Here is a 15,000-nt window from a genome sequence, read left to right on the forward strand (position 1 = left end):
TGGCATATTACCAGCCAATGCACGACACTGGCGCAGAAGGAATATAAGAGACGCCACGACAATATAGCAAGGCTTGTACATTGGACACTTTGCAACAAGTATGGACTTGACAGAGCAAAAAATTGGTACGACCACAAACCCGAAGGCATCATCGAAAATGATAATGCATGATTCAGTGCGACCATGAAATAGAGAATAGGTAGCCAGACATAGTCTTAATTGAGAAAGAAAGCAAATTGTGCTGGACCATAGATATAGCATACCCAGCTGACAACAAGATATGCGATAAGGAAGAAAGAAAAGTCGATAGACAGGTTAGCTTCGGAGGTTAAGCAGTTGTGGTCGCTGAAAAAGGTGGTAGTAGTACTAATAATTGTCGGAGCCCTGGGAACAGTGAGTAAAAATCTTGAGAAGTACATGGAACAAGTAAGGGTGGAGCTTTCACAGAAAATAGCACTGCTTGGAACCGCTCGAATACTCCGGAAGGTGCGCGAAAAATAAGGTGATACCTTAGTTCACTGGTAGTGAACAGCTGAAACCGTAGTACATCTCCAGCGTTAGAAGCTGAGCAAAGGCAATGATAAAAGTAATAATGATAATAATTATTTCTATTATAGGCACAAGGTCTGAAATTTGGGTGAGAGTAACAGTCGATTTCATCGACCCCGAAAGGATGAAAGGCAAAGTCGACCAGAACATGAAGACGGACGAAATACCACTAAGCATATCGCCCGGTGTGCTAACGATTCTGCCAGCTCATTGCAATAATAATAATAATAATAATAATAATATTATTGACCTTTATCAGTTGACCATGTCCCTTAGTGGCTGACAATATGTGCATCTATGATCACAAGCAGAAGTAGTGGGGGAGCATCATAGCTGTGTGTTGAAAGAAATTCTTGGAGGTTTGGATAATTCACCTCTGGAAACATGGGTGTTTTGTTCAACATCCTTAAACAATCCTTATTCAGGGACCTTTTGAGCGGGATGAGCTACTCGACCAGAAGGAAATTCTAACTGGGCCCCCACTGCAAGGTCATGTGCTGTTTATCTTGATACGAGATCACCATGTCACGCACATACGGTTGTGATGTATGTGCCTGATGTACCCTTATCAGACGGGTAGTCATGATGGGTATACTGGGCTTCGCATATTTTACCCCAGTGTCACTTTGATGGCATGCACTGCTCTCTCACTCAATAATAATAATAATAATATATATATATGTGTGTGTGTATGTATGTATGTATGTATGTATGTATGTATGTATGTATGTATGTATGTATGTATGCATGCATTGTCTAGCATGCCCCTTTTCTGAAGAGGCTGAATGTGATCTAAGAAAGATATACCTGCTATTTCTAACAGGCAGAGCATCCTGGAAGAAACCTACCTACACCTCATTGGCTCAACAGTAGTTTTACAGCTAAACAAAATCTGAATAATAAGCAGAAAATATTTCTTTAAATACGTTTTACAGTTTGATCAGTAGTATGTTCACTGGCAAGTAGTATGCACGTATGTTCGAGATTCGGTAGTGGAATTTTATCTTTTTTCTCCCGATTAGGGTTCAATATGTCTAATATTATTTAACTAAAAAAGGAGCAGTGAATTTGCAGAATCTTTAGAGAGACGGGAAAGATGTTTTGTGGTATGTTTCGCCTCTTTACTTTCCGAGTTCAAAACCGCTGATATCAGGTTTATCTTTCATTGTTTCCGGTATCAGTCAAGTACAGTGGTCGATATAACCGATAGTTCCCTCGGCGCATGGCTCAGTGGTAAAAGAGTCGGATTCACAATGATGAGGTAGTGAGTTTAATTCTCGGACCGGGCTGTGTATTGAGTTCTTGAGCAAGGGACGTTATTTCACGATGTTCCAGTTCACTCAGCTGCAGAAATAGGTTGCGACGTCACTGGTGTCAAGCTGTATCAGCCTTTGCCTTTCCTTTTCCTTTGGATAACATCAGTGGCGTGGAGAGTGCGTGTGTGTGGCGTGTTGGTATGCATGAGCGACTGCTGATCTTCCAAAAACAACCTTACTCGGATTTGTGCCTTTGACGACTTTGTAGGTGTAATCCCATGGTCATCCATGACCGAAGAGGTCTTTACCCTTTATATATATATATATATATATATATATATATATATATATATATATATATATATATATATATAATATATATATATATTATATATATATATATATATATTAATATAGTATTCAGAATCGTTAGCACACCAGGCGAAATGCTTAGTGGTATTTCATCTGCCGTTAAGTTCTGAGTTCAAATACCCTCTTCCCAGAATTGAGGTGGTTTCATGGCAAAGAATTCATCAAGGTATCATTTTACGTCATCCAAGGAATCGAAATTTTTACCATTAAGACTATTCTACAGAGACCTAAATATGTGGAAATCCGAAGGAGCAATATCTGGTGAATATGGAGGGTGGGGTAACATATCCCAGCCGAGCTGTAGCAATTTTGTCTGGTTCCCAAACCATCAAGTGCCGAAAATGAACTTTCATATCTTCCATTTTAAAGGGTTACAGAATTAACACAGGTTGGAGGAACATAAACCTTCTTCCATGAAAAGATAGCTTAAACTGTGTTCTAAATGGAGGTGTAGTCAAATCCTATTTGATGGACTCAACCGTGTTGTAAAATAAGTCGAAAGGTAAGCTACTAAAAATCGGCACGAACTTTCCGGACAACCTAATATTTAGGTTATTATCTGACTGACCTGATGTACTTAACTATATGTTCATCTATATATATTCCTATCAAAATAAATAATGAAACTAATCTTACCTTTTGTGTTGGCAGGAATGAACCCCATATTTCCAAACAGTGCGAGAGCTGCTATATATTTCGGCCTGCAATAATAAAATCATTTCATAAGAAAAAAGCAAAAAAGCAACCCACCACCCAATAAAGAAAACAAAAAAAAAATTACAACCCCAAATCTACGAATTTATAGGAATAGATGATTGAATCAAGCCTAAACCATGGCTGATACAGGTTAATAATATCAAAATGAGTAGGCACAAGGTCAGCTTGTCACTTTTGTTAGAGGAATTCCCACGAAGTATATAAATAAAACTAGATAGAAAAAGAAAAAAACCTGTCTTGGCTATTCAGAAAACATGGTGTACAAAGTAAGACAATCAATGATGGGATGTGGGGGATATATAAATAGCACAGGGCTATTGACCAATAAACTTAGGTGTCAAAAAGTAAAATTCTACCTGAAATATTGAGCATATATATATATATATTAATAAATTTTAGGGTAGCAAAAAATTCTAGAAAAATTCTCCGCTACCAGCGGTCAAGTGAGAAAGAAAAAATAGTCAATAGACTATATAATATATATTCAAACATATAAGGGATGACCATAATAGGACATCCGACTCACTAGAAAGAGCAGCCAAACTCCAAACCACTAATAGTTGTAATTCTGAAATGGAAAGAGAAATAAAAACGTTTACCCCCTCCTTTCTGGACTATGCATAGTATCGGCAATCTTTTGTAAATAAATTAATTTAATTAATTTATTTACCACTGGCGTTGCCTCGTCAGCAGAAAAGCCAAAGACTAACATATATCCACGAGGCGATGATAAACATGCCTCGAGTCTATATGCTATAAATTTTCAAAATCCACCACGCTGGCGCGGTTTACTCAGCAGTAAATATAAACTGCCGATTTAATTTCAAAACTAGCCAAAAAATCGCTCTTCAACAGAAAGTAACACAGAAAGAAACAAGGAGAGAAAAAATGTGTGCAGTGGCTAGCGATCTATCATGGCAAATCTATATATTAATATACACACACACACACACACACACACACACACATACACACACACACATATACACATACACACACACACATACACACACACAAACACACAGCTTATATGAAAACTAATATAAACGCTTTCTCTAAGAGTATTTATGGCTAAGGGGTTTCACCTCAGATGCATTCACTCAAAAGCGTTAGGAACTGACATGCTAAAAGTTTTAGTTGCTTATACTGTATTCTGTTAAGTCCACTATTTACCCTCACTCTCTACACAAATGTTTTAAGGATGATCATTACACGGGACAAGTATCCATAACAAACCAAGGAAACAATATTTGTATATATTTGCAATGAATTCGGGTTCAGTCCTCATATGTAAGTAGTGGGATCACTGCATCATTAATGAATATTTCACTAGATTGTTGAATTGAAGCCTCTGGTAAGAAGCTTGTTGGACCGACCTTGTGAGTGGTTTTGGTAGACGGAAACTGAAAGAAGACCGTCGTATATATATGTAACATATGGTATAAACAGGGAAAATTTTAGTCATTTCTCAGCAGACTGAAAAAAATGATGAACAACATTAATCGATTTTCGAACCTTACTGGGTTCTCATCAGAAGCGTCCACATCATTATGACAGTCTCCAGAGAAACAAACTGTCAAACTGTTTATAAACCCAGCAACTGCAGCAGTTACTCTAGGAAGGAGTCCCTAATTTACATACTGAAAGTGTTTAATACTCTATAAATACCAGTGGCCTGTCAACGGGGATCTTAGTCCACACAATATCAAGGTATGATATAACATATGTAACATATGGTATAATTATAAACAGGGAAAATTTTAGCCATTTCCCAGCAGACAGAAAAAATAATGAACAACCTTAATCGATTTTCGAACCTTATTAGGTTCACATCATTCTGACAGTCTCCGGAGAAATAAGCTGTCAAACTAGCCACTAAAATTTTCTTTTTTATCCTTTCTATTTATTTTCTCGTGTTCCTTTCTGTTGAAGAGTGTAGGCTCGAAACGTAAAAAAATATTCTCGCCTTCCCGAGCGTTAAACGAATACACCTGTTTGTTGTTTATATACCTGTCTTCGCCTTTTTTTGTAAATTCCAACTATATATATATCTCTCTCTCTCTCTCTCTCTCTCTCTCTCTCCTCTCTCTCTCTCTCTCTCTCTCTCTATATATATATATATATATATATATTATATATATATATATATATATATAGATATAGCAGTGGAAATATAAACATATTTCTCGATAATTTACATGTGATAAGTACCTTCACTTACAACATGTCAACAGACTCGTGATAAGCAAAGGAACAGGGTTAAGTTTGCGACTTCCATTACAAAAATAAAGTAACTTACCTCTGAGTAGTGATGCCAAGTTTGACTCCCATACGATTGAAAGATTTCGTACTGTTCACTATAAGAAACAAAACTAGCAAAATTAATTTCCAATTTGATGTAGTCAAATTTGAAATCCTATTTATTTTATACCAATACATGACTAGTACTTTATTTTCTTCGGCTCTGGAAGAATGTAAGAAGTTGGCCCCAGTGGGCTTATAACACAGAATTACCATATACTATAAATAATCTAACGTGAGTCACACTTGTGCTAAAACTAACTACTCTAAGCCTTATAGTATCGCAGTTTCTTCATTTCTACCATCTTACTGGTCTTAATAAATAATAAACAATAAATAATGATTTCTCACTTTTGCAGGGATCAATACATTTAATTGTGGAGCTATGTAGTCAATTAAATGAAGCTAGATATATACTTGATACTTATTTTATCGACTCCAGAAAGATGAAGAGTAAAAGTCGGCTTGTTTATGAGAAACAAATTTGATAGGAAAAAAAAAAAGATCGAAGAATAAAAAAAAATTATTTCGTGGGAGCTATTACATTAGATGGAAATGGTAAAAGTTTGAAAAAGAAACTGCTAAGAGACAACTGATACGTGTACTTACGTGTCATATTCACGGGAGCGTGTATTTGAACTACGACATAGTTGTAATTTTTTTTAACATGAAAGGCATAGTCTGAAAAAGCAAAAGATAATATTCTATGCATTCAAAGGCTTCATATGATCAAAAAATGAATCTTCAAAAGATAAAAGTTTAAAACTATGTTGTCTTCAGCATTTAAGCTGAACCTCTTCAAATCACATCCTACCTTTTCCAAAAAGGAAATGACACGGATAATGTAGAAATATTTATATAAAAATGATCGGATAGTCACGACTGGAACATATAAGTCTACTCGATCGTGGTTGTCTAGTGGCTAAGCAATTTCTTTTAGAAAATTACAGACGCAGTACCAGAGTGTAGATGTTTATATACAGGAAATTTTGGAGACGGTTTCTGTTCCCACAGTTCTATTTCTCTACATTCAAATTTAATACATTTCTAAATGATAAAGACTGCTAAGATTCTGTTCTGTCTGGGGAGAGTCATTTTCTTTTTGTGCCTTATAATTTAACACACTCACCGGTAAAATTTCCACTTATTTCTTATTTCTTATTTTCCTAAAATTTTCGTGGCGCCTGACTATTGAAAAGGTTGCAAGACGCAACGAAAATTTTAGGAAAATAAAAATAAGAAATAAGTAGAAATTTTACCGGTGAGTATGTTAAATTATAAGGAACAAAAAGAAAATGAATCTCCACAGACACAACAGAATATGCTTCAACACACGAACTCACAAAAAGAATCTTGCAAACCAAATCCGAAAACGAAATACCGCTAAGATTGATCTCCATATTGCAGCATTAATCAGATCAGAGACTTATCACTCCACGGATGAGATGTTAGTCTATCTCAAATAACCTTTCTAATAGGATGATTAAGTTGATGATGAGGATGATGATGATAAGGATGGTGGTAATAACAGGAAGCTAAAGACATATTTATAGGAGTGAAATACGCGGTATGTATTTGCCAAGTACGTCACATGACTGATAGTAAGACCCCCCCCACCTCTGTTGTTTCTCCGATATATGTCTACTTGACTACCAGCATTTCTCACTACCATCACATTACTATAACAATTCTTATTTATCACTAACACTAGCAGTATCGCCCTGCGTTGCCCGGGTTTGTTTCGACCCTTTAGAATTGGAATTTTTGAAAAGTAAAAATTCTGCATTATGTAGCTTGTTATTCTCTTTAAGTGAACATTTTTCTGGTTGAAATACACCGAAAAATGGTGACACAGCAGTCAAACAATCGTAAAAAATAGGGATTTTCATAGAAAAAAAAAGCACCTTTTTGATGTAAATAATTTTTGGTGTTAACATGGTCCGATTTGAATTTTTTCTTCTACGGAAGGAAGAGCAAGCCTTCTTCTATCATAATCTAAATTTTGGTCAACTTGCGCCGCAGGGTCTCGGAGGAGATAGTGTTAGTTGAAGGCTACTAAACCTGCCATACACAGACAACTTCAGCTTTATATATAGAGAGATTAACAAAAAAGAATTTTCTTCAACCATTATTACATAGAAAATGACAACGAGAATTGTGAAGCTCATGCATTTCCAGAAAGGTATTAGTTAATATCAGAAATGTACCATGATCATTGATTCAGTTTGCCGGATCCTTATCCACATAATGGATCAGTGTATTTAACTATGGCCTCTGGTATTAGCCTTAACTTTGTAACTCTTTTTCACCACTTCTAGCTAAATCATAGGCCAGTTCTACACCGTCTAAACAACCCAATCATCTTCTAATTTCTTAGTAATTATTGATCTTTGTATCATCATCATCATTGTCGTCGTCGTCGTCATCGTTATCATTATCGTCGTCATCGTCATCATCATCATCGTCGTCGTCATCATCATCCTCATCGCTGTCGTCATCGTCATCGTCATCATCCTCATCATCGTCGTCGCCGTCGTCAGCAGCAGCACCGTGCATTTTGGACACCCTAACAATTTATTTTCCGTATCCCAATGGAAATGGATATAGCATACCTTTTGGTAAGTTCCATCCTGGAGCATCTTTCGCTCCAGCCCACAATGCATCACTGTATCCGTTAGGGCAAACTTCTTTCGGTGTTTTACAATCCCTGCAAACAGATTAAAAAAAAATCATGCGACATGATGACTGAAAAGATGATGCGTCGAATTATATTCTTTTCTTTTACTTTTCTTTTATTTTATGTTTCAGTCATCTGATTGTGGCCATGCTGGAGCACCGCCTTTAAATTTAAGAGTCAGCAGAAGTTCGCCATTACCTTCTGCCGGAGCCGTGTGGAGCTTAGGCGTTTCGCTCATAAACATACACATCACCCGGTCTAAGATTCGAACCTGCGATCCCTCGACAGCGAGTCCGGTGCTCTAACAACTTGGCCATGTGCCTCAACATTAACAAAAAAAAAAACCCAACAAAAAACAAAAACAAAGAATCCGTTGTTTACGTTATAATTACTAATATCTAAATACTGGCACACGACCAGAAAGTTCGAGGATAGAGTACACTCGATTAACTTAACCACAGAATATTAAAGGTCGATTTCGGTGGAAATGAACTCATAATATAAAAGAAAGTAGATAGATAACGCGAGGAACTTTCTTCATCACCGTACCAAGTTTACTAATTCATTGACCTGTTATGTTATAGTATCACGAACACGCATGCCTACTTTGAACAATCCACTTCAGTACAGTTGTTCAGACAAACAGGTAACCAGTTGCTTCTGTGTTTGCATCTACATACCGTAATTCCTCGGGTATAATCCGCACTCTTTTCCCAAAATTTAAAGGTCAAAATTTCTAGTGCGTACTATATACGAGGTTAAAAATGAAGAATATTTTCTAAGTAATGTCCGAGTCTCTATTTGCTGTCTGGCAATGTTTATTCAGACGCATTTTGTGATGTCGGTCGCGAATATGCCTTAAGCTAAGCCTGAAAGCAATGAAGTCAAAAGAATAATCAATAACTTACAATAAGCAACATTTATTAAACGTTATTACTGTTATTACTGTTATTTCTTTATTTTCTGCAAACAAAATGCAGAAAAAAGCTACACGTTTGCATTATGTTATATATACAATTATAATAAAGGACGTTACCATATACATTTTTACAAACCAAGGACGTTATATAGACCTTGACTCAAGTTAGAGAAGGGGTGCGTATTATACACACGGTTTAGGCGTTTCAGAGGTACAGCCTCCTAAAAATCCCCTGCGTATTATACTCAAGGGCGGATTATGCTCGAGGATTTACTCTTCACGGCAAGTAGACTTAATGATCTTGGTCGCAAATTCTCTGATGAATAAGGTAGTTTACAACTGATATTCAGTTTACTATGTTTAACATCATGAATCATAAACGAGATTCGCTCTCACTCCATCATTTTTTTGTAATGGGTTGTATATATATTAGTAATCATATTTCGAAAGGTATTTATATCAAGTTAGCAAAATATATTTTTGAAAAAACCCCGAAAAAACAAACAAAACAAAAACTTACCAGACTTTCGTTGTATCAAGTTCAGCATCACATAGAGCCACACTTATATGACGGACAGTCTTTGGTTTACGAATTGGTTGAAAAGAGTCTGTATAATAATAACAATAATAATAGTAACAACAACAACAACAACAACAACAACAACAACAATAATAATAATTCCCTTAAAATTTAAAATGGGAAGAATTTTGAGCATGCGAACAGTAAAGGTCGTGCGTCGGGAACAGTTAGCCAACATATAGACAAATGGCTGAACGAGATTGAAATAGAATGCCCGGTAGAGCTCCTACAGAACGTTTGTCTTTTAGGGACAGCAAGTATCACCAGGAGGCTTCTAAGCACTTGAAAGACTGCTGAAAACCTATGGATACCTAAGGTTACAATAGTAATCCGCTAGCCACTTCATTCTTACCGGGAATAAGACCGAACCTGATCCAAACCCAAATAATAAGAATAATAATGATAATAATAATAATAATAATAATGATAATAATAATAATAATAATAATAATAATAATAATAATAATAATAATAATAATGATAGTAATAATAATAATAATAATAATATAATAATAATGATAATAATAATAATAATAATAATAATAATACGAACTACTGAGTTTGGTTTAATGGCCTACCAATGAATACTATGAGTTTCTTTGCCCTAGGAGTCGGGAAGACACTCGGCAAGAAATGGAAGCAAATTTGAAAGAAGAAAAAAAAAGTAATAATAATAATAAAAATAATAACAATAGTAATAATAATAATAATAATAATAATAATAATAATAATAATAATAATAGAGAAATAAATAGAAGAGTGCCATAGTTATCATCTGAAATTGGATGAACGATAGTTCGGCATCTAGCGTGCCTTCCACAGGCTCAAAAATTGAAATACGTTATCATTATCTTTAAAAACTTAATGATTAAGTGACCAGCAAACATAGCCAAAATTGGCAAAATAAATATTCTTTTCTACTTTAGGCACAAGGCCCGAAATTTTTGGGGAGGTGCCAGTCGATTAGCTCGACCCCAATACTCAACTGGTACTTAATTTATCGACCCCGAAAGGATGAAAGGCAAAGCCGACCTCGGCTGAATTTGAGCGCAGAACGTAAAAACAGACGAAATTTCTTTACTACCCACAAGGGGCTAAACACAGAAAGGACAAACAAGGACAGACAAACGGATTAAGTCGATTACATCGACCCCAGTGCGTAACTGGTATTTAATTTATCGATCCCGAAAGGATGAAAGGCAAAGTCGACCTCGGCGGCATTTGAACTCAGAACGTAACGGTAGACGAAATGCGGCTACGCATTTCGCCCGGCGTGCTAACGTTTCTACTAGCTCGCCACCTTATGGCAAAATACATATTATTAAAAGTTAGGGTAGAATATGCATCTGCTAGCTAGAAAGAAGAGTTTAACTCTCCAAAGCTACACATCTCTCACGTTATGTAAACGCGCGTTTACATATAGGGAGAGATGCGTAGTTTTGGAGAATTTAACTCTTCTTTCTAGCAAACAGATGCATATTGTACCCTGACTTTTAACAATATATATATATATATAGATACATACACGCATTTCTCCTTCAGTATCTATCTATCTATCTATCTATCTATCTATCTATCTATCTATCTATCTATCTATCTATCTATCTATATATCTATCTATCTATCTATCTATCTATCTATCTATCTATCTATCTATCTATCTATCTATCTATCTATCTATCTATCTATCTATCTATCTATCTATCTACCTATATCTAACCCAGAGACACTCAAGCTATTATTTATTGTGGGATTCTTAAAAAAATTAATATACTTACAGATGTACGAATCTGGAGCAACTTTAATGGTAGCACAGAGGACAGAATGCGTCTGAAAAAGGAAGAGAACAGACAATAGCATTAAACAGAAGCTGAATTTTTGTCGTTTTTGTCCTTATACTTCTTTTCTCTCTGAATATGTTGCCTTCTTGACTCTGCATTAGAAAGGATTTTCTCGACATTGTCTGTTTGTCAGTATGTCAGTCTGTCTGTACGTCTCTCTCTCTCTCTCTCTCTCTCTCTCTCTCTCTCTCTCTCTCTCTGTATATATATTCAAATATGAATTAGAAATAGCTCAAGTTAAATAAGCAAAATCGAACACATACACAAGGCCTGTGTGTGTATATGTATTGTTAGTTCGTGAAACGGCTGCATTATAGGCACAAGGGAATATATTTTCAATGCGCCTGATGTTAATATAAACTGAATCTCCGTCTTTAAGTTTTTGGGGAGAGGACTAGTCGATTACATCGACCCCAGTGTTTCACTGGTACTTAATCTATGGACCCCGAAAGGAAGAAAGGCAAAGTCAACATCGGCATAATAATAATAATAATAATAATAATAATAATAATAATAATAATAATAATAAAAGATGGTATAGGCACACACCAGAAAAGGTCACAGAAAACGAGAAAGCAACCATACTCTGGGATATGCCGATACACACAGATAGAGAAATTAAGGCCAACAGACCAGATATAGTTGTCAGAGATCATGAAGAAAAAAATGCTTTGTAATTGATGTATCAATACCGGCAGATGACAACGTGTCTCTAAAAGAAATGGAGAAACTCTCAAAATACAAAGACCTGGAAATAGAGGTAACTAGAATGTGGAATCTGAAAACAGAAACAATTCCTATCATAGTAGGTGCATTAGGCATGATAAAAAATATTCAGACAAATACATAACAAAAACACCAGGACTTACAAACACATATAACATACAGAAAATTGCACTACTAGGCACTGCACACATCCTACGCAGAACACTTTCCATACAATAACCATCAGAGCATCACAACAAATCACAGCACATACCCAAGGCACACAGAGTTGCGCTCGGTAGTGAAGTGAAAGCACGCTATAAAAATAAAACTACTGAATAATAATAATAATAATAATAATAATAATAATAATAATAATAATAATAATAATAATAATAATAATAATGATAATGATAATAACTTACGCCATCCCAGGCATCGTTTGGGACTGTAATTTCTTGGATTTCACCTGCCGAGAGCACGAATACGCAGAACGAAACGAACAGTTGTATCGTAGACATGTTTAGATTTCTCTCGTCTAGAAGTATACAATAAGAAATGCGTAAACAGTTGTCTCTTATAAAGATAAGCTTTCACATACACACCCACACTTATTCGTACGCCCTCACGTTCCTTGCCTATATATTTTATTGTTTGTATGTAATTTGAATGTTTTTTTTTGAATGAATCTTGTTTTTTAAAGATAAAATGAAATAATGGAAGTAATATCGTTTGCCAGCCAATCAGCGGCCAAGAAAAATCTTTCCCATAGGTACAGAAATCGTTTCTATTATTTACTTCCCACCTGAGTTTTCTTTTACTTATTTTAATATAATAACAGGATTATTATTGAACTTAAAAGAACAGGATTGAATTGAGAAAAAAATTTATATATAAACATAAAAGAAAGCTGAAACAACGTTAGAGAGAATGAGAAAGGAACGGGGGAGAGAGAGAAGGAGAGAGAAAGAGAGAAACAGAGAAAGAGGGAGGTGAAAGAAAATGCGAGTTTTTTTCCCAATGTGTGTCCTTGACGAAAATAATGCAACACTCCTAAATCACAGTAAAAATAAGATTAACAGAAAACTTTTTAATGAAATAATAATATAAAAACGAACCCTTATTTTTATTTCTATATATCCTTGTTGTTATTGTTGCTCAGCCACAGGCTTGGCTTCATCAAACACTCCTGTCAAAGAAGTTCCATTTATTATCATCACAGCTTCTTGTATATAACAGGAACTATATTGTCCAACGTATTTTTTATTCTCGACAGAAGGAGGGTATCATTGAAGAGTGGAATATTTACTTACTATTGTTAGCAAGTTCGGGGAGGCGCGTGGCTTAGTGGTTAGGGTGTCAGCACCATGATCGTGAGATTGTAGTTTCGATTCCTGAACTGGGCGACGCGTTGTGTTCTTGAGCAAAACACTTCATTTCACGTTGCTCCAGTCCACTCAGCTGGAAAAAATGAGTAACGCTGCGATGGACTGGCGTCCCGTCTAGCTGGGGAACACATACGCCATTGAAACCGGGAAACCGGGCCCATGAGCCTGGCTAGGCTTTAAAAAGGGCACATTTATTATATTTTTTTTTTGTTAGCAAGTTCAGCGATTTCGTAGAGGCCTTTTCATTGGTTATAGTATGCAGTAGTTTTTTGGCAACTAATCCGTCTCAGTCGCAAAAAAAAAAAAACGTAAAATTTTTACCTTTGAAAAAGAAGAAAAAAATTTATCAAGAAATAGCATTTAAAAAGATGCAATCTTATTCTAAAGAATATGATGGTTGAAACATATGACATCTCACTAACGCAAAATAAAAAAAGAATTTTGGCTTAAATAAAAATTTATTGAAAAATATGTTTAAAAAGTCTGTTCTTAACTCTATGTCATGCTATCATGTTATCTGATTCTATAACTTAGAATGGATGAGACAACTGATACCTCTCAGTAAGCAATTACTTTCTAATAATTCTGGTTGTAAAACACAATAAAAAAAACTTTTTACTTCTTTTTTAAAATCTTCTTCATCTTATTGCTATCTTATGCTATCCTGTCGTACCTGGTCAACTCCAGATTCAAAGGAAGCTGGTAAAGGTCTGCACTGGTAACAATTAACAATAAGAGATTAGATAAATTAATTTGTTGTAAGTCGAGTATAAAATAACGTTTCGGATATTTACACTTTACTCCAACCAATCGACGACACTACTTTTCTTCTTGTCTCTTTATTATCGATCAGGCAGTGAACTACAGAACAGTTAGAACGTCGGATAGAATACCACGTGGTACTTGTTTCGATTCTTTGTGCCCTAAAGTTAACTTTGCCTTCATCATTTCGGGGGCGATAATAGAATCAACAATCCAAGATGGTGGGTGAATTAGCAGAACTGTAAGAACGTCAGACCAAAAGCGCTGCCGGTATTTGTTTCGGTTCTTTGCCTTTCTGAATTCTGAGTTCATGGGGTATTTGTGTAGTAGACATAATTCGTTATCCGTTTTAAAAGACAGGATGATCACGGCTGGATTCTAGCACTTTGATTGAGAGGAGGTCGCTAAAGGCGGTAAAACATGGTTTGATATCTCAGCTAATAAAACATATTTGATGCTATTCTATTTGGATCCACTGAACATAGTTAAATAAAAGTGGTGATGAGAGGAGGTTGAACTGTAAAATATAAATAGAGCACTCTACCAAGAATGTCGTAGAACAAATCCAAGTACCTAATCCTTGGTGATTTAGCAGTGATACTAGTGAATCTTGATGATAGCCGAAGAATCGACTGATGTACATGAGTGATACATGCCGACACTGAAGGGACGAAAGGCAAACTCGAGTCGCGCAGGATAAGGAATAAATTAAAACTTTGCAGAACAGATCAAAACTAGAAAAGTGCTTGTTATTGATATTTAGCTTCGAGTTAAATGCGGTCGAGTAAACCTGTGTTCAGATACTAGAATCTAGCCGTGATCATCCTGTCTTTTAAAGATATCTCAGATTATAATATTCAGTGTGTACTTGCCTAATTTTTAAGACAGTAATTTTTAGGACAGTTTTACGACAGATTGAGTTGCTATTTTCTG

The 15,000-nt window shown here is 35.6% G+C and overlaps 1 protein-coding gene and 1 long non-coding RNA gene across 2 annotated transcripts in view; one reads left to right on the forward strand and one right to left on the reverse strand.

The window, feature by feature from the left end:
* Positions 1–12,530, reverse strand: part of LOC115216206 (peptidylglycine alpha-hydroxylating monooxygenase-like) — a 20,054-nt gene extending 7,524 nt beyond the window's left edge. Inside the window, exons 1-7 of the mRNA XM_036506641.1 lie at positions 12,343–12,530; positions 11,150–11,201; positions 9,312–9,399; positions 7,808–7,902; positions 5,805–5,876; positions 5,194–5,251; positions 2,814–2,878 (exon numbers count right to left, since the gene is read on the reverse strand). Of these exons, the coding sequence (XP_036362534.1) occupies positions 2,814–2,878; positions 5,194–5,251; positions 5,805–5,876; positions 7,808–7,902; positions 9,312–9,399; positions 11,150–11,201; positions 12,343–12,438 (526 nt within the window). The 5' untranslated portion in view covers positions 12,439–12,530. The remainder of the gene's footprint in view (positions 1–2,813; positions 2,879–5,193; positions 5,252–5,804; positions 5,877–7,807; positions 7,903–9,311; positions 9,400–11,149; positions 11,202–12,342) is intronic.
* LOC118765128 overlaps positions 533–15,000 on the forward strand; it is a 20,640-nt gene continuing 6,172 nt past the window's right edge. The window contains exons 1-2 of the long non-coding RNA XR_005000977.1: positions 533–543; positions 6,436–6,441. This is a non-coding gene — a long non-coding RNA (uncharacterized LOC118765128). The remainder of the gene's footprint in view (positions 544–6,435; positions 6,442–15,000) is intronic.

Source organism: Octopus sinensis, linkage group LG10, assembly GCF_006345805.1.
Source record: "Octopus sinensis linkage group LG10, ASM634580v1, whole genome shotgun sequence".
NCBI classification, from domain to species: domain Eukaryota; kingdom Metazoa; phylum Mollusca; class Cephalopoda; order Octopoda; family Octopodidae; genus Octopus; species Octopus sinensis.